The following is a 26,211-nucleotide window of genomic DNA, read 5'->3' on the forward strand; positions in this document are numbered from 1 at the left end:
TGGGACAAGTACTTACCTCACCTGCTGTTCGCGTACAGGGAGGTGCCCCAGGAGTCTACCGGATTTTCGCCTTTCGAACTGTTATATGGAAGGAGGGTGAGGGGCCCCCTGGACCTGATGAGAGACGAGTGGGAGGGGAAGGCCACTCCCGATGGAGAGTCAGTGGTGGAGTATGTCCTGATCTTCCGAGAGAGACTGGCTGAACTCATGGGCCTGGCCAGGGAGAATCTGGCCAGAGCCCAGAGGAAGCAGAAGGTCTGGTATGACCGCACGGCACGGGCCCGTGCCTACGCCACCGGGGATCCGGTGATGGTTCTCATCCCAGTGAGAAAGAACAAACTACAGGCCGCCTGGGAGGGCCCTTTCAAGGTCGTCAAGCAGCTCAATGAGGTAAACTATGTGGTGGAGCTGTCAAACCGGGCGCACCACCGCCGGGTGTACCATGTGAATATGATGAAGCCATATTATGCCAGGGGGAATGTGGTGTTGGCCGTGTGTGGACAGTGGGAAGAGCAGGGAGATGACCCTTTAGTAGATCTATTCCCTGGGACCAGAGCTGGTTCCCCCCTGGAAACAATTCCCCTCTCGGATCAGCTAACCCCTGCCCAGCAAGCTGAGGTCAGGGAGGTGCTGCATCCGTACCGACAGCTGTTTTCCAACCAGCCTGGACGCACTAATCTGACTGTCCACCGGGTGCAGACAGGGTCACACCCGCCGATAAGATGCTCCCCCTTCCGAGTCACAGGGAAAACTGCTCAGGACCTGGAAAGAGAGGTCCGGGACATGCTGGCTTTGGGGGTGATCCAGCCATCGGCCAGCCCTTGGGCCTCACCAGTGGTGCTGGTCCCCAAAAAGGACGGGTCGGTCCGGTTCTGTGTGGACTATCGGAAGCTCAATGCCATCACTGTATCTGATGCCTACCCCATGCCCAGGCCGGACGAGCTCCTAGACAAGCTGGGAGGAGCTCGGTACCTTACCACCATGGACCTTACAAAGGGCTACTGGCAAGTGCCGCTGGATGCAGATGCCCGACTGAAATCGGCCTTTATCACCCCTCTGGGGCTCTATGAGTTCCTGACCCTGCCTTTCGGCCTCAAGGGAGCACCGGCCACCTTCCAGCGCCTGGTGGACCAGCTCCTGAGGGGGATGGAGAGTTTTGCTGTGGCGTATATTGATGACATCTGTGTCTTTAGCCAGACCTGGGAGGACCACGTGTCCCAGGTTAGACAAGTGCTGGACCGACTCCAGAGGGCTGGGCTGACTGTAAAAGCGGAGAAGTGCAAGGTGGGGATGGCGGAAGTATCTTACCTGGGCCATCGGGTGGGGAGCGGCCGCCTAAAGCCGGAACCAGCCAAGGTGGAGGTGATCAGAGACTGGCCCGCTCCCCACACCAAAAAGCAGGTCCAAGCCTTTATTGGGATGGCAGGATACTACCGAAGATTTGTGCCCCACTTTAGCGCCATCGCCACCCCCATCACGGAGCTATGCAAGAAGGGGAAGCCAGACAAGGTGGTCTGGACCGAGCAGTGCCAGGTGGCTTTCCGGGCGCTGAAGAAGGCTCTGGTCAGTGGCCCAGTTCTGGCAAACCCAGACTTTGACAAGCCCTTTGTGGTGTTCACCGACGCCTCCGACACGGGACTGGGGGCGGTGTTAATGCAGGAGGATGGAAAGGGGGAGAGACACCCCATCGTGTACCTGAGCAAGAAGTTGCTACCCCGGGAGCAACACTACGCGGCCATCGAGAAGGAGTGCCTGGCCATGGTGTGGGCCCTCAAGAAACTAGAGCCCTATCTCTTCGGGCGACACTTCACCGTCTACACCGACCACTCTCCCCTGACCTGGCTGCACCAAATGAAAGGAGCCAACGCCAAGCTCCTGAGATGGAGCCTGCTCCTGCAGGATTACGACATGGACGTGGTCCACGTGAAGGGAAGTGCCAACCTGATAGCGGATGCGCTGTCCCGGAGAGGGGGCCCCGAACTTCCCCAGGTCACTGGTCAGCGTGACCCCGCTCAGTTCAGTCTCAAAGGGGGGAGAGATGTGACGATGTGACTCAGCAGGGAGGGGGGAGTGTTTACCTGGGAATGTGCCCTGGGGATGGGAGACCTGAGAGCCTGTCACCTGAGCCAGGAGGGGGAGGGGGAGGTAACACCTCTGCCCAGGAATGTGGACGGAGGCTGCAGCAGGGAACCTGCTGGGTGGGTTTAGTTTCAGTTTGGGGCTGGGGAGAGGAACACAGGGAACCCCAGGGCTGGGGTCTAAGCTCCCTGCTCCCCCAGAAGGACGTGATTGAGGGGTCCTGGTTGTACCCACAAGCTCTGTTTTGGACCGTGTTCCTGTTGTCCAATAAACCTTCTGTTTTACTGGCTGGCTGAGAGTCTCAGTGGATCCCAGGAAGAGGGGTGCAGGGCCTGGACTCCCCCACACTCCGTGACAGAGCCCAGGAGAAAGAATGACAGATTCAGGCACAGACCTTCTCCCCCAACCTCCTTGTCGGGTCCCTCTCACCCGGGGTCATTGAAGCACTCATTTGACGAGATGCTCAAGGTCGGCATTCCAGCCCCCCTGCATTGGATCTAGCTACTCCCTTGTTCTCCTACCACCTCTCACACTTCCTGGATGCCTGGACCCAGATCACGTCAGACAGCTGGGTTCTCAGCACAGTAAAACTGGGTTACACCATCCAATTCCTGTCCACCCCTCCAGCCCTCCATCTCTCTTCAGGGACCATTCTCACAAGCATCTGTTGGAACAAGAAGCCCAGTTCCTCCTTCGGGTGGGACCCATGGAAGAGGTTCCAGTTCAGGTGAGAGGAAACGGTTGAAAGCAGCTATCAAATCCCCCCTCATTCTTCTCTTCTGCAGGCTAAACAATCCCAGCTCCCTCAGCCTCTCCTCATAAGTCATGTGTTCCAGTCCCCTAATCATTTTTGTTGCCCTTCGCTGGACTCTCTCCAATTTATCCACATCCTTCTTGAAGTGTGGGGCCCAAAACTGGACACAGTACTCCAGATGAGGCCTCACCAATGAGGCCTCACATCTCCTAAGGTTTGTAGTGAACCAAGGCCATTACCAGCCACTCTGTGAGTTTTCACCAAGGGTATGGAACTGGTAGCAATGTGTTTCAGAAAAAAGGGAGTTCCCTTCTTTCCGTCTCTCAATGACTGGCTAGTCAAAGGCCACTCCAGAGCTCAAGTGGAAGCCGACATCCGTCTCATCCAATTGACCTTCAATGCATTGTGCCTCCTCCTGAAGGTAAGAAGTCCACCCAAAGGATAGAGATTCATCAGGGCGGTTCCCGATTCCATGCAAGCGAGAGCTACACTTCCGGAAGACCAGTTCCACTCAATAACAGCCATGATAAGATCCCTTTGAGCTCATCCAATTGCATACGGAAGTGTCTGAGCCTACTGGGCCAGATGGTGTCATGCACATAAGTAGTGCAACATGCGAGACTATGTCTCAGACCTCTCCCAGCCTGGCTAGCCACGGTCTACTCCCCCTCTCACCATCACCTGGACTCGGTGCGCACAATTCCAACCCAGGACCTCAGCTCGCTGATGTGGCTGGATAGCCACACGGTATGTGCAGGGAGACCCTTCTCAAGACCTCAGCTATCTTTGTCCCTAGCAACCGACACATCAGCTGGATATGGTGAGGGACATCTTCCGATGGTGAAGGACTCCCCCGGCCTTGTAGACCTATTTGCCACCTGTGACAGCAGGAAATTACATCAGCTCTGCTCCCTGTGAGGTCACAGCCTGGAGTCCCTCACAGGCGCATTCCTGTTGCCATGGACGCCTTTACTGCGCATTTCCTGCTACCCCACTGATTCATAAGGTTCTGATGAAGATCAAGCGAGACCGAGCGCAGGTCATCCTGCTGATTCCTGCAGAGCTCAGGCAGCACTGGTTTACCACTCTCCTTGGCACGTCCGTGGAGGCGCCACTCCAACTTCCACGGCATCCAGACTCAATCTCCCTGGACCGTGGTTGGTTGCTGCACTCGAATCTCACCTCTCTTCATCAGACAGCCTGGAAGCTCCAGGTCTAAATCCGGGAGAGCAGGCTTTCTTGGAGCAGGTCTGCAAGGTCCTACTGAGCAGGAGAAAGCCCTCCACCTGGGCCACCTATCTTGCAAAATGGAAGTGATTTTCCATATGGTGCTCCCAACAGCAAATACCACTGTCACCGTCATCTCTGCAGCTTATCTTAGAGTACCTGCTCCTACTGAAACAACCAGACCTAGCGCTCTCTTCAGTCAAGGCCACCTAGCGGCCATCTCTGCCTTCCATCCCAAGGTGGACAACCAATCCATCTTCTCTCATGACATGGTCACCCGGTTTTTCAAAGACCTGAAGAGGGTGTACCGCCAGGTGAGAGATCGCTCCACCCCGCCCCTCCTGGGACCTGAACCTTGTCCTGTCCAAACTTACAGGGTCCCCATTCGAACCATTACAACATATTTGTTGTTACTGCTTTCCTGGAAAGTGGCCTTCCTGGTGACTATCACTTCAGAGATCCAGGCTCTCACATCGGAGCCTCCACATTCGGCCTTTTCTCAAGGACAAAGGCCAGTTGCAACCACACCGTCGTTCCTTCCAAAGATGGTCTCACAATCCCATTGCAGTCCAGCAATCTTCCTGCCGGTGTCCCCGCTATGCCCCATGCGAATGGAGAGGGACAGCACCTCTTTCACTGGGTGTTCGGCGGGCTCTAGCTGGCTACCCACAATGCACCACACCGTTCTGCAGATCTGCTCAGCTGGTGCAATATGGAAAGAATGAAAGGTCCCCCGCTCTCTGCCCAGAGTCTCATTGTGGATTCCTTCATGTATGCGGGCGTGTTACGAACTCATGAACATCTTGCCCCCAGCTAATCTAATGGCTCGCTCCACAAGGCCTCAAGCTGCTTCCGCTGCTTTCCTAGCACAAGTCTGCCGAGCAGCAGCCCGTGTGGGTTCACACGTTCCCCACGCATTGTGCCGCTGTTCGGGTGCTGGAGCCGATACTAAGGGAAAAGATTCTGGCAGCTGTGCTCGGGGAGCGCACAGACCTACAACGGAATGGACACGTCTTGTTTTCCGGGTCCCCCTGCTCACCTGTCGGAGGCCCCCTGGCCCAGCCGCTGCCTCCGCTCAGCCTGGCTCCTGCCTGCAGCTGAGTCTGGGGCCGGTGCTGCAGCTTCTACCTGAAACACGCCCAGGCCTCAAAGGTGGCAAATGTAGGGCTGGTCTGAGCTGAAACATGGGGTCGACCTCAGGGGTGTGACCCTCCCCTCGCTCCCCAGCAGTGTAGTTCAGCCCCCTGGCCCGGTACGGCCAGCGCTCGGTTGACGGAAGAATTCTTCCCACGGCCCAGCTGCCCCATCTCGGGGAGGCGGCTGGACTACGCGGCTGGCACGAGTGTTTACTCTGGAGCGCTGCCGTTGGGCCCTTGTAGCGTCCTGAGTGCAGACAGGCCCTACATGTCCCGGTAAAACATCCCTGTCCCCACAAAGGGCTGAGTCTGCCCGGCACCTACAGGGCCTCTGCACCCAAGTGAAGCTGAGCTGGGGTGGGGGCTGCTTGCTCCAACCTGCGGGATGCCGGGGGCACACTAGGCTCAGCTGCCCCAGAGGGGGGCTGGGCCTGGCATAGGCAGGGAACAGGCGCTGGGGCTGGGGGAGCCTCTGCCTACAGAGTGCTCTAGCCAGGCCAGGGCCCGTTGAGTAGCCGGGGTAGAGACATCGTAGCTCTGTTGGGATGCCCAGGGCTCTCCCCAAAGGCAGGAAGGGACCTGCCTTCAGTTCAGCCGCCCTCTGCCAGGCTGGGGAGGGAGATGGGAGACATGGGGTTGAGGTGGGTCTTTGGGTTATGATGGGTGTGGGGTGATGTTTGGTGTAATGGAGTTCACGGGCAGAATCCCTGAAGGGATAAGGGATTGTGGGGGGAAGGGAGCATGCATCTGTGGGGCAGGGACCATAGGGGTGCGACACTGTGGAGGAGAGAGGTGTGTATCTGTGGGATGAGGGCTGTGGGGGGGATGGTAGGGGAGGGGGCCTTGTATCTGTGGGGTGGGGGTATCATACTGTGAGGGAGGGGTATCATGGGGAGGGGGCTGTGGGGTAGGTATTGTGGGGGAGGAGGCTGTGTATCTGTGGGGTGGAGGTATTGTACTGTGGGGGAGGGGCTGTGGGGTAGGTATGGGGCGAGGGGGCTCTGTATCTGTGGAGGAGGGGCTGAGGGGAAGGTGGGAGGGAGGGGGCTCTGTATCTGTGGGGTGGGGGCCAGGGGAGGTGCAATGAAATTCTATACTGTGTTATACCACTCCGCCGCTAGGCAGCGCTGTGTGTCACACCCTTGATTTAAACCCCCCAGCGCCCTGCGAGCGCTGCACCTGCTGAGGATGCAAGTTCTGTGCCCAGCGCAGCCCCGGGATAGACAGGACGGGGGGACGGTACTGTGGGGGGAGGGGGCTTTGTATCTATGGGGCAGGGCTGTGGGAGGTACGCGGGGGCTGTGCATCTGTGGGGGCAGGGTCTGTGGGGGGAGCGGGCTGTATATCTTTGGCGGCAGGGCTGTGGGGGGTACGCGGGGGCTGTGCATCTGTGGGGGCAGGGTCTGTGGGGGGAGCGGGCTGTATATCTTTGGGGGCAGGGCTGTGGGGGGTACGGTACCCTAGGGGAATTGATAGCCTGATATCCAGGAGGAGGTGCCAGGAACATGGTTTAAGGGGGTTTGCAGTGACAGAGTAACAAAGTGAGGAATTTTTGTAATGTTTTTATGACTCTGTGTGCCTCAGTTTCCCCCAGACCTTGCATGGCTCCCCAGCGTGGGGTGGGGGGTTAAGTTTGCTCTCAGGACAGACCAAGAGTAAGGAACTGGCTGAAACTGAGCCAGAGCACCAGGGGGTCCGAGAGACAATGCCAGCTCCAGTGACTCCCGGGTCTCCTGCCTCTCAGCCCAGAGCTGAGCAGAGACCCCAGCCGAGAACAAAGGCCTGAGAGGTGGGAGAGGATCAGTGGGGGGGCTAAGTGTGTGTGGGGTAAGCATGGGTGGGAGGGGGTAAGTGGGGAGGTCTAAGCATGGGTGGGGCTAAGCGTGGGTGGGAGGGAGTAAGTGGGGGGTCTAAGCGTGGGGGGGAGGGGATAAGGGGGGCTAAGCGTGGGTGGGAGGGGGTAAGTGGGGGTGTAAGCATGGGGGGGCTAATCGTCGGTGGGAGGGGCTAAGTGGGGGGGCTAAGCGTGGGTAGGAGGGGTAAGTGGGGGGTAAGCGTGGGTGAGAGGGGGTAAGTGGGGGGGGCTAAACATGGGGGGAGGGGTTAAGTGGAGAGGGCTAAGCGTGGGCAGGGGGGTAAGCGTGGGTGGGAGGGGGTAAGTGGGGGGGGCTAAACATGGGGGGAGGGGTTAAGTGGAGAGGGCTAAGCGTGGGCAGGGGGGTAAGCGTGGGTGGGAGGGGGTAAGTGGGGGGGCTAAGCACGGGCTCTGGAAGGAGCTTGGCGCTCTCTGACCTGAGAACTGACTGAGGGGGTCAGAGCCAGCCTGGCAATGGAGTCCCAGCAGCTGGGCTGGTGAATTGCTCTGGGCTGCCCAGGCCATACGCTGCGTTACCCGCTCTGTCTCTGCGCTGACTCAAGGGCTGCCCACGCTGGGGCCAGGTGACTCATGAACCCGGCTCTGTTTGGGAAACGCTGTTGGGGAGTCACTGTGAATCCTGGCTGGGGGCACGAGTCCTGCAGCATGGACACGCCTCTGCCAAGGAGTCTCTCTCAGCTGGGAAGGCCGGGCAGAGCTCTCGGGGGGGCAGCAGGAGGGCTGCTGGCACCCAGACGCTCAGTCTAGGAGCCAGGGAGGCTGCAGAGCCTGCCCCAAAGGGAGAGTGGAACCCTTGGGGGGCTGCCCCACTGAAGGGTTCCCCCAAGGGACTGTTGAAAAGCTGAGGCATGGCACAGACCTTGTGGATCAGTGACAGGATTGGGGAGGTGGCTGTGGACAGGGTGTGGAAGGTGAGAGAAGAGGGGAGGGGATGGGGGCTGGGTGGGCGGATGTGCGTGCCCACCCTGGGGGCGGATGTGCTGGCTGTGTGTGTGCGTGTCTGTGTGTGAGGTTCTCTGTTCTGGGGGGCGAGGTATGGGCATGCCGTTGCATGGTGGGTGCATGCCTGTATGGGTGATGCAGGCATGGGCATGAGTTGGGGTGTGCACACGGGGGGGGGGGGCGGGGGTCGAGGTCGCCTGCATGGGCTGCTCTGAGCAAGGTTCACAGAGGAGCCAGCGCAGACAGCAGGCCAACCGGTCAGACAGCTGCCTCCTCGCCCGGGGGCAGGGCTTTGTAATACCCCTCACAGTGGGGCCTCTTCCGGCCTCTGACAGGCAGGCTGATGGCTCCAATTTCTGACAGCCCAGCTGTTCGGAGCTCTTTGGGCTGCCTCCCTGAGCCAGGGGTGCAGCACCTTCACTCACAGGAATCCCACCAGACATGCTCCCCACCGGTCTTGTCCACCCCGACCGACCAATCAATAATCACGAGTCAACCCCCCAAACTCCGGAGCTGGGGAGCTGCGGGGGTTCAGCCAAACACCAGCGCTGGCCAGTCCTTTGCCTGCTCCTGATGGCACCTTCTCCAGCTGTTCTCAGCCACTGCAGAGGCTAGATGCAGATTTTTAAAAACACTGTATGCTATACAGCTCCCGCTGTAATCCCAGGGCTCCAGGAGCTGGGGCTTGGAGAAAAACACCAACCAGTGTGAGACTCACCAGATACCTGTGAGGTTTGGTAACGCTTCATAGAGTCATAGAATATCAGGGTTGGAAGGGACCTCAGGAGGTCATCTAGTCCAACCCCCTGCTCAAAGCAGGACTGATCCCCAATTAAATCTCTCAGCATGGGGCTGAGAGCCTGCACCCCTGCGGCAGCCTCCCTGCCCAGCTGCACGTAGCGTCAGTGCTCAGCAGCCCTGTCCCACTCACATGCAAGAGCTGAGGGCACAACAGACCATTCCAGGCAGGGCCGCTCACTGCCTTTGTCGCTCTCCCTGCAGGGAGTTCCTCCAAGCCATCAACCAGTTTGCTGACACATTGACCCAGATGTTCCTGAGCAGCAGCAGCTTGGAACTGCAGGTGAGCGGAGGGGCTGGGAGGGCCTCGGCCTGCTTCCGTGGGCCTTGCCCAGCGCTGAGTGGGGCCTGTGAGAGCCGGGGCTGCAGGGGAGGCATCAGGCCTTTGCCAGCATTTTTGCTAATGCTTTACCTGGGGCTGCTCCCGTGGAGCCTGTGATAAGGTCTGGGGGAGCATTTCTGGGCAGGCTTCAGATTGGTCTTGTCACCCCCCGGCAGGTTTCTAGTGTTTCAGGTGAGATGCGGTCAGCCCCTGCCCTGGTTCCTGCCTCCCCTTCATCTCTGGTTTCTGCTCCTTCTACATCTCCGGTCCCTACACCACCTATATCTCTGTTCTCTAGCCTCCCCCTTGTCCCTGGTTCCTGCCCCCGTTCATCTCTAGCCTCCTCCCACCCCCGCATGTCCCTGGATCCTGACCCCTGCCGTCCCCCGCACATACACCTCTGGTATGTGGCCTCTTCGCCCTCCTAAGTCAAAATGTCTTTCAACCAGCACTAGGGAATTCTTTATGAGCCCTTGTCCTGGCAAAAAGGAACTGATCAAAGCACCAAAAATTAATGGTAGCTTTGGAACACATGATCATGATGTGATCACATTTATAATGTGCAAGCGGAATAAAGTCCAGACCAGTAATAGATGTATTTGGTGCTTTAATAGTGCCAGTTTCACTAAGCTGAATATGATTATGAGCCAGATCAGCTGGCAGTAAGCATTTAATCATAAAAATGTGAATGATAATTGCGAATTATCTAAGAACTTACTTGATGGCCAAACAGCCACAGTTCCACAACTGAGGAAGAAGGCTGTGCTGATTGAAAAACAACCTGGTTTAGAGGGGAGGTGAAGACAGCTCAAACATATATAATAATAAATAGAAGAATGGGGAAGTTAGGAATTGTATACAATTGATAAGGGAAGCCAAGGGACACAAGGAGAAATCTTTGGCCAGCAGAGTTAAAGACAATGAGGAGTTTTTAAAGTACATTAGGAACAGAAAAATCCCAACAAAGTATTTCATAGAATCATAGAATATCAGGGTTGGAAGGGACCTCAGGAGATCATCTAGTCCAACCCCCTGCTCAAAGCAGGACCAACCCCAACTAAATCATCCAAGCCAGGGCTTTGTCAAGCCTGACCTTAAAAACTTCTAAGGAAGGAGATTCCACCACCTCCCTAGGTAACACATTCCAGTGTTTCACCACCCTCCTAGTGAAAATGTTTTTCCTAATATTCAACCTAGACCTCCCCCTCTGAAATTTGAGACCATTACTCCTCGTTATGTCATCTGCTACCACTGAGAACAGTCTAGAGCCATCCTCTATGGAACCCTCTTTCAGGTAGTTGAAAGCAGCTATCAAATCCCCCCTTATTTGTCTCTTCCACAGACTAAACAATCCCAGTTCCCTCAGCCTCTCCTCATAAGTCATGTGTTCCAGTCCCGTAATCATTTTTGTTGCCCTCCCCTGGACGCTTTCCAATTTTTCCACATCCTTCTTGTAGTGTGGGGCCCAAAACTGGACACAGTACTCCAGATGAGGCCTCACCAGTGTCGAATAGAGGGGAACGATCACGTCCCTCGATCTGCTGGCAATGCCCCTACTTATACAGCCCAAAATGCCATTAGCCTTCTTGGCAACAAGGGCACACTGTTGACTCATGTCCAGCTTCTCATCCACTGTAACCCCTAGGTCCTTTTCCGCAGAACTGCTGCCGAGCCATTTGGTCCCTAGTCTGAAGCGGTGCATGGGATTCTTCAGTCCTAAGTGCAGGACTCTGCACTTGTCCTTGTTGAACCTCATCAGATTTCTTTTGGCTCAATCCTCTAATTTGTCTAGGTCCCTCTGTATCCTATCCCTGCCCTCCAGCATATCTACATCTCCTCCCAGTTTAGTGTCATCTGCAAACTTGCTAAGGGTGCAATCCATACTGTCCTCCAGACCATTAATGAATTGAACAAAACCGGCCCGAGGACTGACCCTCAGGGCACTCCGCTTGATACCGGCTGCCAACTAGACATGGAGCCATTGATCATTACCCGTTGAGCCCAACGATCTAGCCAGCTTTCTATCCACCTTATAGTCCATTCATCCAGCCCATACTTCTTTAACTTGCTGACAAGAATACTGTGGGAGACCGTGTCAAAAGCTTTGCTAAAGTCAAGGAACAACACGTCCACTGCTTTCCCCTCATCCACAGAGTCAGTTGTCTCATCATAGAAGGCAATTAGATTAGTCAGGCATGACTTGCCCTTGGTGAATCTATGCTGACTGTTCCTGATCACTTTCCTCTCGTGTAAGTGCTTCAAGATAGATTCCTTGAGGACCAGCTCCATGATTTTTCCAGGGACTGAGGTGAGGCTGACTGACCTGTAGTTCCCAGGATCGTCCTTCTTCCCTTTTTTAAAGATGGGCACTACATTAGCCTTTTTCCAGTCGTCCGGGACCTCCCCCAGTCGCCATGAGTTTTCAGAGATAATGGCCAATGGCTCTGCAATCACATCCGCCAACTCCTTTAGCCCTCTCAGATGCAACGCATCTGGCCCCATGGGCTTGTGCTCATCCAGCTTTTCTAAATAGTCCCGAACCACTTCTTTCTCCACAGAAGGCTGGTCACCTCCTCCCCATGCTGTGCTGCCCAGTGCAGTAGTCTGGGAGCTGACCTTGTTCGTGAAGACAGAGGCAAAAAAAGCATTGAGTACATTAGCTTTTCCACATCCTCTGTCACTAGGTTGCCTCCCTCATTCAGTAAGGGGCCCGCACTTTCCTTGACTTTCTTCTTGTTGCCAACATACCTGAAGAAACCCTTCTTGTTACTCTTAACATTTCTCGCTAGCTGCACCTCCAGGTGTGATTTGGCCTTCCTGATTTAACTCCTGCATGCCTGAGCAATATTTTTATACTCTGCCCTGGTCATTTGTCCAAGCTTCCACTTCTTGGAAGCTTCTTTTCTGTGTTTAAGATCAGCAAGGATTTCACTTTGCCAAGTGAAAAGACTAAGACTAAGCCAAGCTGGTCACCTGCCATATTTACTATTCTTTCTACACATCGGGATGGTTTGTCCCTGTAACCTCACTAAGGATTCTTTAAAATACAGCCAGCTCTCCTGGACTCCTTTCCCCCTCATATTATTCTCCCAGGGGATCCTGCCCATCAGTTCCCTGAGGTTGTCAAAGTCTGCTTTTCTGAAGTCCAGGGTCCGTATTCTGCTGCTCTCCTTTCTTCCCTGTGTCAGGATCCTGAACTCGACCATTTGTCAATTACTAGATGGAAATGGTAGAATTATCAATGGATGGATGCATTCTCCCATTGCTCATGGATGAGTATTCAGCTAGTGCTGACCTAAGTTGTAGATTGATTTGATTTTGTGGCTTCTCACATCATAGGCGCCGACTTCCCCTTTGCCCAGTGAGTGCTCGACCATCCCCCCGCCCCTGGCCCTGCCTCTTCCCTCCCCTACACTGCCCTCACCCCGCCCCCATTCCATCCCTTCCCCCAAGTCCCCGCCCCATTCCACCCCCTTCCCCCAAGTCCGCGCCCCTGCCCCGCCTCTTGTCTGCCTCCTCCCCTGAGTGCACCACATCCCTGCTCCTCCTCGTCCCTCGTGGACAGTCCAAAGCGCCACCAAACAGCTGTTTGGCAGCGGCGGGGCAGGAAGCGCTTGGGAGGTAGGCAGAGGAGCAGGGATGCAGCTCGCTGGAGTCGGCGCCTATGTCTCACGTGGGAAGCGAGTCCAATCCTGGATTTGCAAATGCGGTTGCATGTCTTGCGAGCGTAATCGTTGTGGGGAGGGTTTGAGGTGTTGGCCTCATGATGTGCTCTCTTCTTCTGCATTGACCTCACACATCACTCCTCAAAAGTGGACATGGTCTCATGGCACAGACCTTTCCCTCCAGGTCTCTCAAGCGCAATGAGTTGCCAGGTTTTAAGATCTATCCTACATGCTTTGAGGTTGGCCTTGAAGGTGTCTTTATATCTGAGGATGGGTTGACCCTTAGAGCAGGTTTCCATGCTCAGTTGGCTGCAGAGCACCACGTTCGGGAAGCCTCCATGCAGACCACAAGTCTGACCCAGCAAAGCTGAGCCCTGATGAGCGTGCACTCAAGGCCAGGGATTTGGCGCCTCGCCAGGAGTTCAGTGTTGGGATTCTGTCCTGCCACCTGAGGTTGCCGAAGGATCTTGGGCAGCGAAGGTGGAAGCTCTCCAGCCAGTCGATGTGGCGTTGGTACAGCGTCCATGTCTTGCAGCCAGAGAGGAGTGAGTCCAACAGCGCGGTAGCTTTGTATCTGGGTTCTGAGGCAGACTCCACACTCTCTCCAGAGCCTGTGGGTGAGCCTGCCGGATGCCAGCGTGGCCTTTGCCAGGCACCGAGTGATCCCCTCACCCAGCATGGCCTTGCTGGAAAGTGTGCTGACCAGGGGGCAGAACTGCCTGACTGAGCAGAGCGAGTGTTGTCAGTTGTGGCCATGGGATCAAGGTGCTCGTGATGCTGGCAGTTCCATGACTCCGTCTCTGTCAGGCGCAGTGTGAAACCGAAGCATTTTGTGTCATAGGCAGAGTGGCCCTCAGTAGCGTCATGTCCTCGAGCATGTGCACAGTGAAGGGACAGTGATCAGCAAACAGGAGCTCTCTTAGTAGTTGTTGGTGCGGGCCCTGAGTCACCGCACGCTCCCATCCAGATGTGTGCGCCTCTGTCAAAGTCCTGGACTGCGAACAAGAGAGTGGCTGAAAAGACAAAGGCAAAGAGGGCTGGAGCCATTGCACGTCCTTGTTTGGTGCCGCTGATGGGGAAGGCTTCTGATGAGTCACCCACTCCATCCCCGGGCCATCATGCCCCCATGAAGTGAGCAGATTACAGCAATCATCATCTCTGGGCAGCTGGATTCATGAAGGTGTTTCCACAGGCCCTGGCGATTGACCATGTTGTAGGCCTTGGTCAGGTCAGCAAACACCATGTACAGGTGCCTTCTCTGGCACTGGTTGGGCTGCAGAAATCATGGTCATTGTGCCATGGCCAGCACCAAAGCCACACTGAGTCCACTGGCTGAGAGACGAGCCTGTAGAGCAAGGATATTCCCTGCTGCAGACAGCGGTGCGGTTCCACAATGGCTGTCACAGCTAGGTATGCTTCCCTCCCTTTGGGAGAGCTAGGCTCTGAACGCATCCTTACACCCCTGGGCACAGAGCCTTGAAAAGGCTGGTGGGTTTCCTGCCCGGGGAGCACCTCCACATTTGTACACATCAGGTGGAAGGCCGGCAAGCTGGAGACTTGCCCCTGGACAGCTGCTTTTTAACTTCGTGGAATGAAGGGGCCGCAGACAGGGCACTGCAGGAGTGAATCAATGGCTTTGTCACAGAGTGGATTGACAGGTCAGGAGACTAGCAAGTGCTGTGCGCAGTGAGAGAGAATATCACCCTTGTCTGTGAGCAGCCACTTCCCATCTGTGAGGACAGGGGCTGTGGTGCTGAATTTTGAGCCCTTGCACAGCCCGGAGACCTTCGTAGAAGTCCTTCATGTCATGCTTGTGTCATGGATGCATAGGTCTGCTGCTCTCACAGCTCTGGAATAGTCCTTCAGAAGACCCCTTCAGAGTGATAACCCCCCAGGGTTACACTCTCTCCCTAGAGTGAGCCCCTTGGCTTCTTCACCTCCTGACATCGAGCCCTGGAGCCTTGGGAACCCTGCCTCATGCCATGAGCTCCCCTCGGTCAGTTCATTTGAATTGGACACCTGGGGAAGGCTGCACACCCAAAGGGAACAATGCACCCCTGACCTCCTTAGGCTGGTGTGATCTCAGGGTTGATCTTCAATTCAAAAAGTGATCTTGTGCATAAAAAGGTTGGAGACCATTAGGTTAGACCTTGTGAGGGCCTCATAGTATGGTGATGGGGCCACAGACGTGCCACAGGGAAGTGGGAACTTCTCTATTCGCAGTTTGCCCTGCCCTGGGGTTTTGGGCCCTTCTTTTCACCTATCCCCCAAATCTCCCTCTCTTCTGAATATCAGGGTGTAGCCGTGTTAGTCGGTATCCACAAAAACAACAAGGAGTCTGGTGGCACTCTCACGGAGTCCCCGGGCGATGCTCTGGAACTGCTCCCTACGAAGCCAGACAGGACTCTGGGGAAGTCTCCTTTCTGGGAGCAGCCTGTCTGCAGGATACACAGCTCACCCGGCTTCCACCTTCCTGGATCTGACTCGGAGCATTCAGCATCCTCTGGCCCTCCATGCGCTTCCCATAGCGAGTCCACCCAGGCGGGGTCCTAGGGAAGCCAGAGGGTCCTGCCCCCCAACTCCGCAGTCAGACGGGACTCTCAGCCAGCCAGTAACACAGAAGGTTTATTAGACGACAGGAACATGGTCTAAAACAGAGCTTGTAGGTGCAGAGAACAGGACTCCTCAGCCAGGTCCATTTTGGGGGGCAGTGAGCCAGACAACCACAACTTCACTTCACTCCATGTCCCCAGCCAGCCCCAAACTGACTCCCCCTCCAGCCCCTCCTCCTCTGGGCTTTGTCCCTTTCCCGGGCCAGGAGGTCACCGGATTCCTTTGTTCTCCAGACCTTTAGCTCTCACCTTGCAGGGGGGAAGGGCCCCGGCCATCAGTTGCCAGGAGACAGAGTGTCGGCCATTTATGTACCCTGGCCCTTTGCTCTGCAACAATTACACCCCCTTATCCCACCACCTAGATACTTAAGAACTGCATAGGGGAAACTGAGGCACCCCTACAGGATTCAGAGGAAACATTAAGAACAGTCCCACTTCGTCACAGGCACCTTAAAGACTAACTGATTTATTTGGGCATAAGCTTTCCTGGGTAAAACACCACTTCTTCAGATGCATGGAGTGAAAATTACAGATGCAGGCATTATACACTGACACATGGGGTGAAGGAAGTTACGTCACATGTGGAGAACCAGTGAGACAGGGCCAATTCGATCAGGGGGGATGTAGACCACTCCCAATAACAGATGAGGAGGTGTCAGTTCCAGGAGAGGCAAAGCTGCTTCTGTAATGAGCCAGCCACTCCCAGTCCCTATTCATAGAATCATAGAATCATAGAATATCAGGGTTGGAAGGGACCCCAGAAGGTCATCTAGTCCAACCCCCTGCTCAAAGCAGGACCAATTCCCAGTTAAATCATCCCAGCCAGGGCTTTGTCAAGCCTGACCTTAAAAACCTCTAAGGAAGGAGATTCTACCACCTCCCTAGGTAACGCATTCCAGTGTTTCACCACCCTCTTAGTGAAAAAGTTTTTCCTAATATCCAATCTAAACCTCCCCCACTGCAACTTGAGACCATTACTCCTCGTTATGTCATCTGCTACCATTGAGAACAGTCTAGAGCCATCCTCTTTGGAACCCCCTTTCAGGTAGTTGAAAGCAGCTATCAAATCCCCCCTCATTCTTCTCTTCTGCAGGCTAAACAATCCCAGCTCCCTCAGCCTCTCCTCATAAGTCATGTGTTCCAGACCCCTAATCATTTTTGTTGCCCTTCGCTGGACTCTCTCCAATTTATCCACATCCTTCTTGAAGTGTGGGGCCCAAAACTGGACACAGTACTCCAGATGAGGCCTCACCAATGTCGAATAGAGGGGGATGATCACGTCCCTCGATCTGCTCGCTATGCCCCTACTTATACATCCCAAAATGCCATTGGCCTTCTTGGCAACAAGGGCACACTGCTGACTCATATCCGGCTTCTCGTCCACTGTCACCCCTAGGTCCTTTTCCGTAGAACTGCTGCCGAGCCATTCGGTCCCTAGTCTGTAGCTGTGCATTGGGTTCTTCCGTCCTAAGTGCAGGACCCTACACTTATCCTTATTGAACCTCATCAGATTTCTTTTGGCCCAATCCTCCAATTTGTCTAGGTCCCTCTGTATCCTATCCCTGCCCTCCAGCGTATCTACCACTCCTCCCAGTTTAGTATCATCCGCAAATTTGCTGAGAGTGCAATCCACACCATCCTCCTGATCATTTATGAAGATATTGAACAAAACCGGCCCCAGGACCGACCCCTGGGGCACTCCACTTGATACCGGCTGCCAACTAGACATGGAGCCATTGATCACTACCCGTTGAGCCCGACAATCTAGCCAGCTTTCTACCCACCTTGTAGTGCATTCATCCAGCCCATACTTCCTTAACTTGCTGACAAGAATACTGTGGGAGACCGTGTCAAAAGCTTTGCTAAAGTCAGGAAACAATACATCCACTGCTTTCCCTTCATCCACAGAACCAGTAATCTCATCATAAAAGGCGATTAGATTAGTCAGGCATGACCTTCCCTTGGTGAATCCATGCTGGCTGTTCCTGATCACTTTCCTCTCATGCAAGTGCTTCAGGATTGATTCTTTGAGGACCTGCTCCATGATTTTTCCAGGGACTGAGGTGAGGCTGACTGGCCTGTAGTTCCCAGGATCCTCCTTCTTCCCTTTTTTAAAGATTGGCACTACATTAGCCTTTTTCCAGTCATCCGGGACTTCCCCGGTTCGCCACGAGTTTTCAAAGATAATGGCCAATGGCTCTGCAATCACAGCCGCCAATTACTTCAGCACTCTCGGATGCAACTCGTCCGGCCCCATGGACTTGTGCACGTCCAGCTTTTCTAAATAGTCCCTAACCGCCTCTATCTCCACAGAGGGCTGGCCATCTCTTCCCCATTTTGTGATGCCCAGCGCAGCAGTCTGGGAGCTGACCTTGTTAGTGAAAACAGAGGCAAAAAAAGCATTGAGCACATTAGCTTTTTCCACATCCTCTGTCACTAGGTTGCCTCCCTCATTCAGTAAGGGGCCCACACATTCCTTGGCTTTCTTCTTGTTGCCAACATACCTGAAGAAACCCTTCTTGTTACTCTTAACATCTCTGGCTAGCTGCAGCTCCAGGTGCGATTTGGCCCTCCTGATAACATTCCTACATGCCCGAGCAATATTTTTATACTCTTCCCTGGTCATATGTCCAACCTTCCACTTCTTGTAAGCTTCTTTTTTATGTTTAAGATCCGCTAGGATTTCACCATTAAGCCAAGCTGGTCGCCTGCCATATTTACTATTCTTTCGACTCATTGGGATGGTTTGTCCCTGTAACCTCAACAGGGATTCCTTGAAATACAGCCAGCTCTCCTGGACTCCTTTCCCCTTCAAGTTAGTCCCCCAGGGGATCCTGGCCATCCGTTCCCTGAGGGAGTCGAAGTCTGCTTTCCTGAAGTCCAGGGTCCGTATCCTGCTGCTTACCTTTCTTCCCTGCGTCAGGATCCTGAACTCGACCAACTCATGGTCACTGCCTCCCAGATTCCCATCCACTTTTGCTTCCCCCACTAATTCTACACGGTTTGTGAGCAGCAGGTCAAGAAAAGCGCCCCCCCTAGTTGGCTCCTCTAGCACTTGCATCAGGAAATTATCCCCTACGCTTTCCAAAAACTTCCTGGATTGTCTATGCACCGCTGTATTGCTCTCCCAGCAGATATCAGGAAAATTAAAAAAAGAAAAGGAGGACTTGTGGCACCTTAGAGACTAACCAATTTATTAGAGCATAAGCTTTCGTGAGCTACAGCTCACTTCCTCAGATGCATATCGTGGACACTGCAGCAGGCTTTATATATACACAGAGAATATGAAACAATACCTATTCCCACCCCACTGTCCTGCTGGTAATAGCTTATCTAAAGTGATTTCCAGCACAAATCCAGGTTTTCTCACCCTCCACCCCCCCACACAAATTCACTCTCCTGCTGGTGATAGCCCATCCAAAGTGACAACTCTTTACTTTAGATAATCACTTTAGATAAGCTATTACCAGCAGGACAGTGGGGTGGGAATAGGTATTGTTTCATATTCTCTGTGTATATATAAAGCCTGCTGCAGTTTCCACGATATGCATCTGAGGAAGTGAGCTGTAGCTCACGAAAGCTTATGCTCTAATAAATTGGTTAGTCTCTAAGGTGCCACAAGTCCTCCTTTTCTTTTTGCGAATACAGACTAACACGGCTGCTACTCTGAAACCTCTCTTTACACAATGTGCATGACAATCAAGCTGGGCTATTTCCTGCATAAATCCAGGTTCTCACATCCATTTATGCAGGAAATAGCCCAGCTTGATTGTCATGCACATTGTGTAAAGAGTTGTCACTTTGGATGGGCTATCACCAGCAGGAGAGTGAATTTGTGTGGGGGGGTGGAGGGTGAGAAAACCTGGATTTGTGCTGGAAATCACTTTAGATAAGCTATTACCAGCAGGACAGTGGGGTGGGAATAGGTATTGTTTCATATTCTCTGTGTATATATAAAGCCTGCTGCAGTTTCCACGATATGCATCTGAGGAAGTGAGCTGTAGCTCACGAAAGCTCATGCTCTAATAAATTGGTTAGTCTCTAAGGTGCCACAAGTCCTCCTTTTCTTTTTGCGAATACAGACTAACACGGCTGTTACTCTGAAACCAGGAAAATTAAAGTCACCCATGAGAATCAGGGCATGCGATCTAGTAGCTTCCGTGAGCTGCCGGAAGAAAGCCTCATCTACCTCATCCCCCTGGTCCGGTGGTCTATAGCAAACTCCCACCACTACATCACTCTTGTTGCACACACTTCTAAACTTAATCCAGAGACACTCGGGTTTTTCTGCAGTTTCGTACTGGAGCTCTGAGCAGTCATACTGCTCCCTTACATACAGGGCTACTCCACCACCTTCCTGAACCCAACCCCAATTTCGTGAGCATTCATGGCCCGCCGTACAATTTCTATTTCCCGATGTGGCCCTCGGGCCAGAAAGTTTGCCCACCCTGGTTCTAAAAGCTCTGCTCTAGAAATTATTGTGGAGCAGGTCTCTGGGCTGTGCAGTATGGGGGAAGGGGAGGGAGGAGGAAGGTGTCAGACTATGTGATCACAATTGTCCCTTCTGGCCTCGGAATCTATGAATCTATGCCTCCTCCCATCTCACTCCCCTCCTTCTCCCCACTCCCTGGCCTTGCCCCACTCCCTCACCTCTGGGTCCCAGCCCCCGATGCATCTGATATCTCTGTAGCTACCTTTGAGCCCATCTTTTCTTTACAGCTTTGGAACAATTATTTCCACCTGGCAGTTGCCTTCCTCACCCAGGATTCCCTGCAGCTGGAGAACTTCTCCCAGGCTAAGCGCACGACCATCCTTGCCAAGTGAGTCACCTGCCTATCTCCACTGGGCCCTGCGGGTTATGGGACCTTGTGGAGTCCATCTTCCATGGCCACAGCCTGGGCTCCTCTGCTGGCCTCAATGGTTGGAGGTGCCTCCTGACTTTGTCATGTAACCAGGCAGGGGATTCCCTGCTCTCCGGTGATGCTCTAGACTGGCTGCGTCTGGAGCCTCCATCGAGGATGGGAAGGGGGGTTGATTTGGTGCTGGATTCCCAGCCCTGAAGCCCCTGTCTGCCCTTATTGACACCTCGAATGGTCCGGGCGGCACAGGGGCTGGAGGGAATAATGCCCTCTCCTTATCGCATCAGGTACGGAGACATGAGAGCCACAATTGGAGCTGCCATCCGGGACATGTGGTACAACCTAGGTGAGGCTGGTGCAGGGCAGCTGGAGGCAGCTGCTGTCTTGCCAGGGTGGGAAGGGCTTGAGCCTTGGGCAGGGCAGCTCTGGGATGGGGCCAGGCACGGCTGAGCCTGAGGGCAGGGTCGTAGTCATTTGCATGACGGCTCTTTGGTTCGTTATGAAACATACTCCAGAAAGCAGAAACCCAATGTCCAGGTTATTGCTATACACCGGTGATACAGCACAGCACTCTGGGAAGTTGCCCCATGCAGTGATGTGACATTCACCTTACACAGACGTTAACCTCGAAAGCCATCTCTGTGTGCCCTGCCTGTTTACAAGTAAAAGTTACATCAGCCAATACAAGGAGTAGCCAATCAGCTTTCCGCTTTGGCTTTCTGGTCCCTGGCGTACCCCTTATCTCTGTTCTGACACATGCAGTCCAGGTACCAAGGGGCATGAAGGACCTGCTAGGTCTGTACTAGGGGAGAACAGTCATACGTCTCGTCCTCTTTGGGACATTCCAGTATTGGCCTGTGAGAATAATTCCCTACCTTTCGGTTTGGCAGCTAGAGCAATACTGAGCTCTGGCAGACAGAGCGCACAGCTGGGGCTCCTGGGTCTTTGCATTTTTCTCTGCAAGCCAGCCAAACAGAAACAGCCAGGAGCTGGAACAGCCAAGGGGCTGTGGGGCAGGACTGAGGGGCATCAGTAGAGCTGCATGGTGTGGGGAGCAAGACTGGAGCAGCAGGGAGGGACTGAATCCGATCTCCCGTCTTGAGCTGGTCCCACATGGGTGTGCAGCTGAGAAGGCCCTTGCGACGCAGCCCCGCTCCCCGTCTGTCTGTCCCTTATACCCGTTGCCGATCATCATGCTCCTGGATGCTGCTCTCTCTGGGGCAGGACCCAGCTCGTTGCTAGGCCTGATCTGGGTGCCTCGGAAAGGCGTGTAATAAATTCTGCCAGTGTCCCACAGGGCTGGGCAGGCAGGGTGATACCGCCACATCTCCAAGGAGATCCTGCCCCTGGGCTGCTGCCCACAGCAGGAAGGAGCGGGCTCTCCCGCCATGGGGAGAGGGGAGGGGTCCTGGGAGAGCAATACCCTTCCCACCAGTCCCTTCCTGCCCCCCTGCCTCAGGCCATCACAAGATTCAGTTTATCCCTGGCATGGTGGGCCCCATCCTGGAGATGACGCTGGTGCCCGAGCTGGAGCTGCGCAAATCCACCATCCCCATCTTCTTCGACATGATGCTGTGCGAGTACCAGCTGACCAAGACCTTCAGCATGGTGCGTACTGGGCCCCAGGGAGACTGGGGCCAGCAGGGTGCAAGGAGTGGGCGCGCGTAGTCACAAGGCAAAGGATGAGAGCAGCCCTGGGCTAGGAGGCATGCTGCGGTGGTGAGCCCCTCCCACGGGGGTCTGTGTCGGTATGACAGGGGCAGTGGGGGACGGCTCTGGGAAAAGAGAGCACCAGGGCCAGAGGCCAGCTGGAGAGACGAGGCACAGGGCCTGTCACCTTCCCCCTTTGCCATGACCCAGCTGGCCCTGACAGGAACACAGCTCCCTTCAGCCCCTGCGCCTGGTCCCAGGCCCTCGACACTGAGCCTCTCAGCCCTGGCGCACCCCTCGCCCTCCCTTCCCGGGGCCACGGGCCGAGCCCCTCCCCCCGAGCGTGACCCTCGCCCTCCCTTCCCGGGGCCACGGGCCGAGCCCCTCCCCCCGAGCGTGACCCTCGCCCTCCCTTCCCGGGGCCACGGGCCGAGCCCCTCCCCCCGAGCGTGACCCTCGCCCTCCCTTCCCGGGTTCGCTGGGCCAAGCCCCTCTCCAGAGCACCCCTTGCCCTCCCTGCCTGGGGACTCCAGCTGCACCCGAGCCCCTCCCCCTAAACAGCCCATCTGTAGGTACTGTCCTGGGCTGGCCTCAGTAGAGACTTACATGCCACCCCAGCGCACTGCTCCATAGCCAGGCTGAGGGGGTCCCCATGGTTGTCTCCCCACTCTCCCCCGCCCCAGGGCTTTTGTTTCAGGACCCCCAGAGCGAGGGAGGGAGGGAGGGAGGGGCGGAGCAGCCCAGCCCAGCCCAGCTCCTCCGTGTTTTGTCCTTGTTGGCGACACACTGGTTTTGGGTCACTGAATCCCTCACTTGTTCTCTGGAGCCCTGGGGTTAGATCAGGCCTTTTCCTTGGGACTCGTTCGGCCTGGGCCGCCCCTTTTCCCACCAGCGCTTGCTCTACTTGTGGCCACACTTGTCAGAGAACTGTGGCTGGGAGGGACTCAAGCTCAGCTAGGCCAGGACGTGCTCCGCTACCACCCGCCTCTCACAGCTGAGCTCATAATGTGGGGAAATCTGTCAGCCCCGTTATCACCACAGGCCCTGCCCAGAGTCTCCTGGCCCAGCCTCCCGGGGCAGCCTGTGCTGTGGCTGCAGCTGAGGGGCAGGATAGGGAGCTCCCCAGGGCAGTCGCCCTGCGCCCCCAAGGCTCTCATGGGGCGTGGCTGGGGATGCTGAGAAGGCGACGGGCAGGAGCCCTGGGAAAGGGCTCTAGACCCACAGGCCAGGAGGCACCGCAAGGGTCTAGATCAGGATTGAACCAGGCCCCGGGCAGGGGCTTCTTCATTGCCAGCATCTCTGCTGCTGCAGCCCCCGGGGCGCCCAGAGCTCGGCAGTGCCCCAGCCCAGCTCACGCTGCCCCTCTCCGCAGTTCGAGGACGAGATCCTGCACAAGCTGGACAGCGAAGTGGAGGGAGGCCGTGGGGACGAGCAGTACAAGCAGCTTTTCCAGAGCATGTGAGTCTCTGCCCAGCCTGGCCCCTGCTTCCCCTCACACCTGCCCCTGTCTGGCCCCTCCTACAGCCGTGCGCACCCTCCCCACGTGCCCCCACTGCTGTGTCCTGGAATCACCCTCAGCAGCTGCCAGCCGGCGTGCTGGGACCAGGGTCGAGTCTGTCACTGCCAGCTCTGCCCCACAGGCACCCCGGGAGCTCCGTCCCTCGCCCCTCACCCCGCTGACAAACTGGAGCCCCGCACAGTAAGCGCTCCGGCCCCACAGCGCCCCCTGCTGGGAGAGGCCGGGGCTGGAGGAGCCTGGAGCTCCCCCCCGCCCTGCTCCTGCCCCGCTTCCCACAGCGCCCCCTGCTGGGAGAGGCCGGGGCTGGAGGAGCCGGGAGCTCCCCCCCGGCCCAGCTCCTGCCCCGCTTCCCACAGCGCCCCCTGCTGGGAGAGGCCGGGGCTGGAGGAGCCGGGAGCTCCCCCGCCCCCCAACTCCTGCCCCGCTTCCCACAGCGCCCCCTGCTGGGAGAGGCCGGGGCTGGAGGAGCCTGGAGCTCCCCCCCCGCCCAGCTCCTGCCCCGCTTCCCACAGCGCCCCCTGCTGGGAGAGGCCAGGGCTGGAGGAGCCGGGAGCTCCCCCGCCCCCCAACTCCTGCCCCGCTTCCCACAGCGCCCCCTGCTGGGAGAGACCAGGGCTGGAGGAGCTGTCATTTGCCACGAGCAAGATAACCCCTTTTTGTTGCTGTGTGGAATGGGCCCGGCCTGCATCAGGCTCCAGGCCAGAGCAGAGGGGAACAGGGTTGTGAATCCTTCTTTTCTTCCCCAGCCTCCTCAGCTGCTGCAGGAATCACCCTGAGCTGGCAAAGCCCAGTGAGAACTTCGTGGCCCTGGTCACGGGCCTCCTGGAGCGGCTGCTGGACTATCGCGCTGTCATGAACGACGAGAACAAGACCTACAGTATGAGTTGCACCGTCAACCTGCTGGTGGGTCCTTGGCCGCGCGCCCCACTGGGCAGCCCAGCGTCTCCCTGGGCAGGTCGCACGCCCCACTGGGAAGCCCAGCGTCTCCCCGGGCAGGTCGCACGCCCCACTGGGGAGCCCAGCGTCTCCCTGGGCAGCTCACGCGCCCCACTGGGCAGCGCGATGGGCCTGCCGTGCCCTATGGTGCATGAGGCTGTGTGGCCAGATGGGACGCACGGTGACAAGGGAGGCTTCTCCGCTGCTGCCCTCAGGCCTATGGGGGGACCGGACATGGCTCATCTGGGGAAGACAGAGACGCATCCTGTCTCTCAGGCACCAGCCCCCCCTTCCTTGGAGCACATGTGGGGATGGACTTCCCATTCCCTTTCGAGCCTCAAGGCTATTGCAGCCCCCTCCCACACAAGTCTGCTAGGGCCCCTCCCTTGCTCCCCCAGGCATCACCTGCTGTACCCGAGCCCTGAGAACTGGTCCCTGACATGGCTGGTAGCAGGGACATTTACACGGTGCAGTGGCTTCAGCAGGAGAGACTGGGAACCCCGCCCAGACACCCCACAGCCCTGTGGGTAGGGGTGACCCATGTTCAAATCCCTGCTCTATGTCTGGCAGAGGGGGACTTGAACCTGGGGCTCCCAAAGCTGGGGGAGTGCTGGAACCAACTGGCCTGGCCTAGGCGCTACTCTGCAGCCAGGGGTCAGTGCTGTGAGTGCCAGGTTGGGGGAGGTTGGCGCCTACGGCCCTTAGAAGGGCAGGACTGAGACCCCACCCTTCTGGTCAGTATCTCCCATTGGCTAGTTCCGGCAGCTCCCCACCTATCACTGGCTTCTGTGGGACCCACTCTCAGGGGCCTGGCTCTCCCCATCCATTGTGTGGGGAGCTGGGCACCCTCTTCTGGGCTGCAGATCCCACGAGGTAGCAGGTGCCTACACACAAGCACTGATGTCCCTCTGTGGATCTAGCCCAGAGCTCTTTAGTACCTCCTCCGCCAGTCACCTTCCTCCTTCTGCTCTTCCTTCCCCAGAACTTCTACAAGGAGATTGACCGCCAGGCCATGTACATCAGGTGAGAGCCGTGTGCCCCGGGGATCCAAGAGAGCCGTGTGTCCCACGGGTCCGTGAGAGCTATGTGCCCCGGGGGTCTGTGAGAACCCCAGGATTCTGTCCCTATATGCCCAGGCGGGGCCCATCCCATCTCCACCACAGCGTCCTGTGGCCTCCACTCCAATGGGCTTCACTCACAAGCAGAATAAGATGGTTCTTCTCAGTACCTGCCCTGCAGCCCCCTAGGTGCATCATGCCCTGGAACAAAGGTTCAGCAGTTAGAAAGAGGCCCTCAGGGCCCCTGTGCAGCTGCTGTGGGTTGATTTGCACAGGAGCCACTGGCTGGAAGTTAATACCCTCCCTGAGGATGGTGCCAGGAAGGGACAGGACGGGCTCCCAGAGCCAGGCAGACTCCCCGAGGTTCATGGACTAGGTCTAGCTCTCTGCTGTCTGGCTGCGCAGGGCCCAGGCACTGCTTCTTCCTTGAGTGGTGTCTCTGTGGGTGTTCCACTTCAGGTGATGGTGCATCCCTGTGCCTTTGCTCAGAGAGTTTTCGTAGCCGACCTGCACAGTGTTTGCCTCATGGCGCCGTTAGCACCTCACCTAGTGCGTGCACCTAGGACCCCTCATTTCCTTCTCAACCATCCCCAGCCTGGGACGGAGCCTTTAGCCATCCCATTACACTTAGGTAGTACTCTCTTAGATAGTTTAAAATAGGATAGGAAGTATAAGTTTCATTTTTTAGTAAATTACTTACTCCTTTTCTTCCTAAAAAAAAAAAAAAAGAATAGTTTAATTCTTTTCTCCCTTAGGATAGTTAGGATAGATATTGTGA

The 26,211-nt window shown here is 56.0% G+C and overlaps 1 protein-coding gene across 1 annotated transcript in view; it reads left to right on the forward strand.

Moving 5' to 3' along the window:
• LOC311519314 (dedicator of cytokinesis protein 2-like) overlaps nt 1-26,211 on the forward strand; it is a 338,844-nt gene that overhangs the window by 277,119 nt on the left and 35,514 nt on the right. Inside the window, exons 31-37 of the mRNA XM_084625731.1 lie at nt 9,017-9,095; nt 20,131-20,231; nt 20,558-20,616; nt 21,730-21,878; nt 23,293-23,378; nt 24,186-24,342; nt 25,358-25,398. Of these exons, the coding sequence (XP_084481857.1) occupies nt 9,017-9,095; nt 20,131-20,231; nt 20,558-20,616; nt 21,730-21,878; nt 23,293-23,378; nt 24,186-24,342; nt 25,358-25,398 (672 nt within the window). The remainder of the gene's footprint in view (nt 1-9,016; nt 9,096-20,130; nt 20,232-20,557; nt 20,617-21,729; nt 21,879-23,292; nt 23,379-24,185; nt 24,343-25,357; nt 25,399-26,211) is intronic.

Source organism: Lepidochelys olivacea, assembly GCF_965140295.1.
Source record: "Lepidochelys olivacea isolate rLepOli2 genome assembly, chromosome: 4".
Taxonomy (NCBI): Eukaryota; Metazoa; Chordata; order Testudines; family Cheloniidae; genus Lepidochelys; species Lepidochelys olivacea.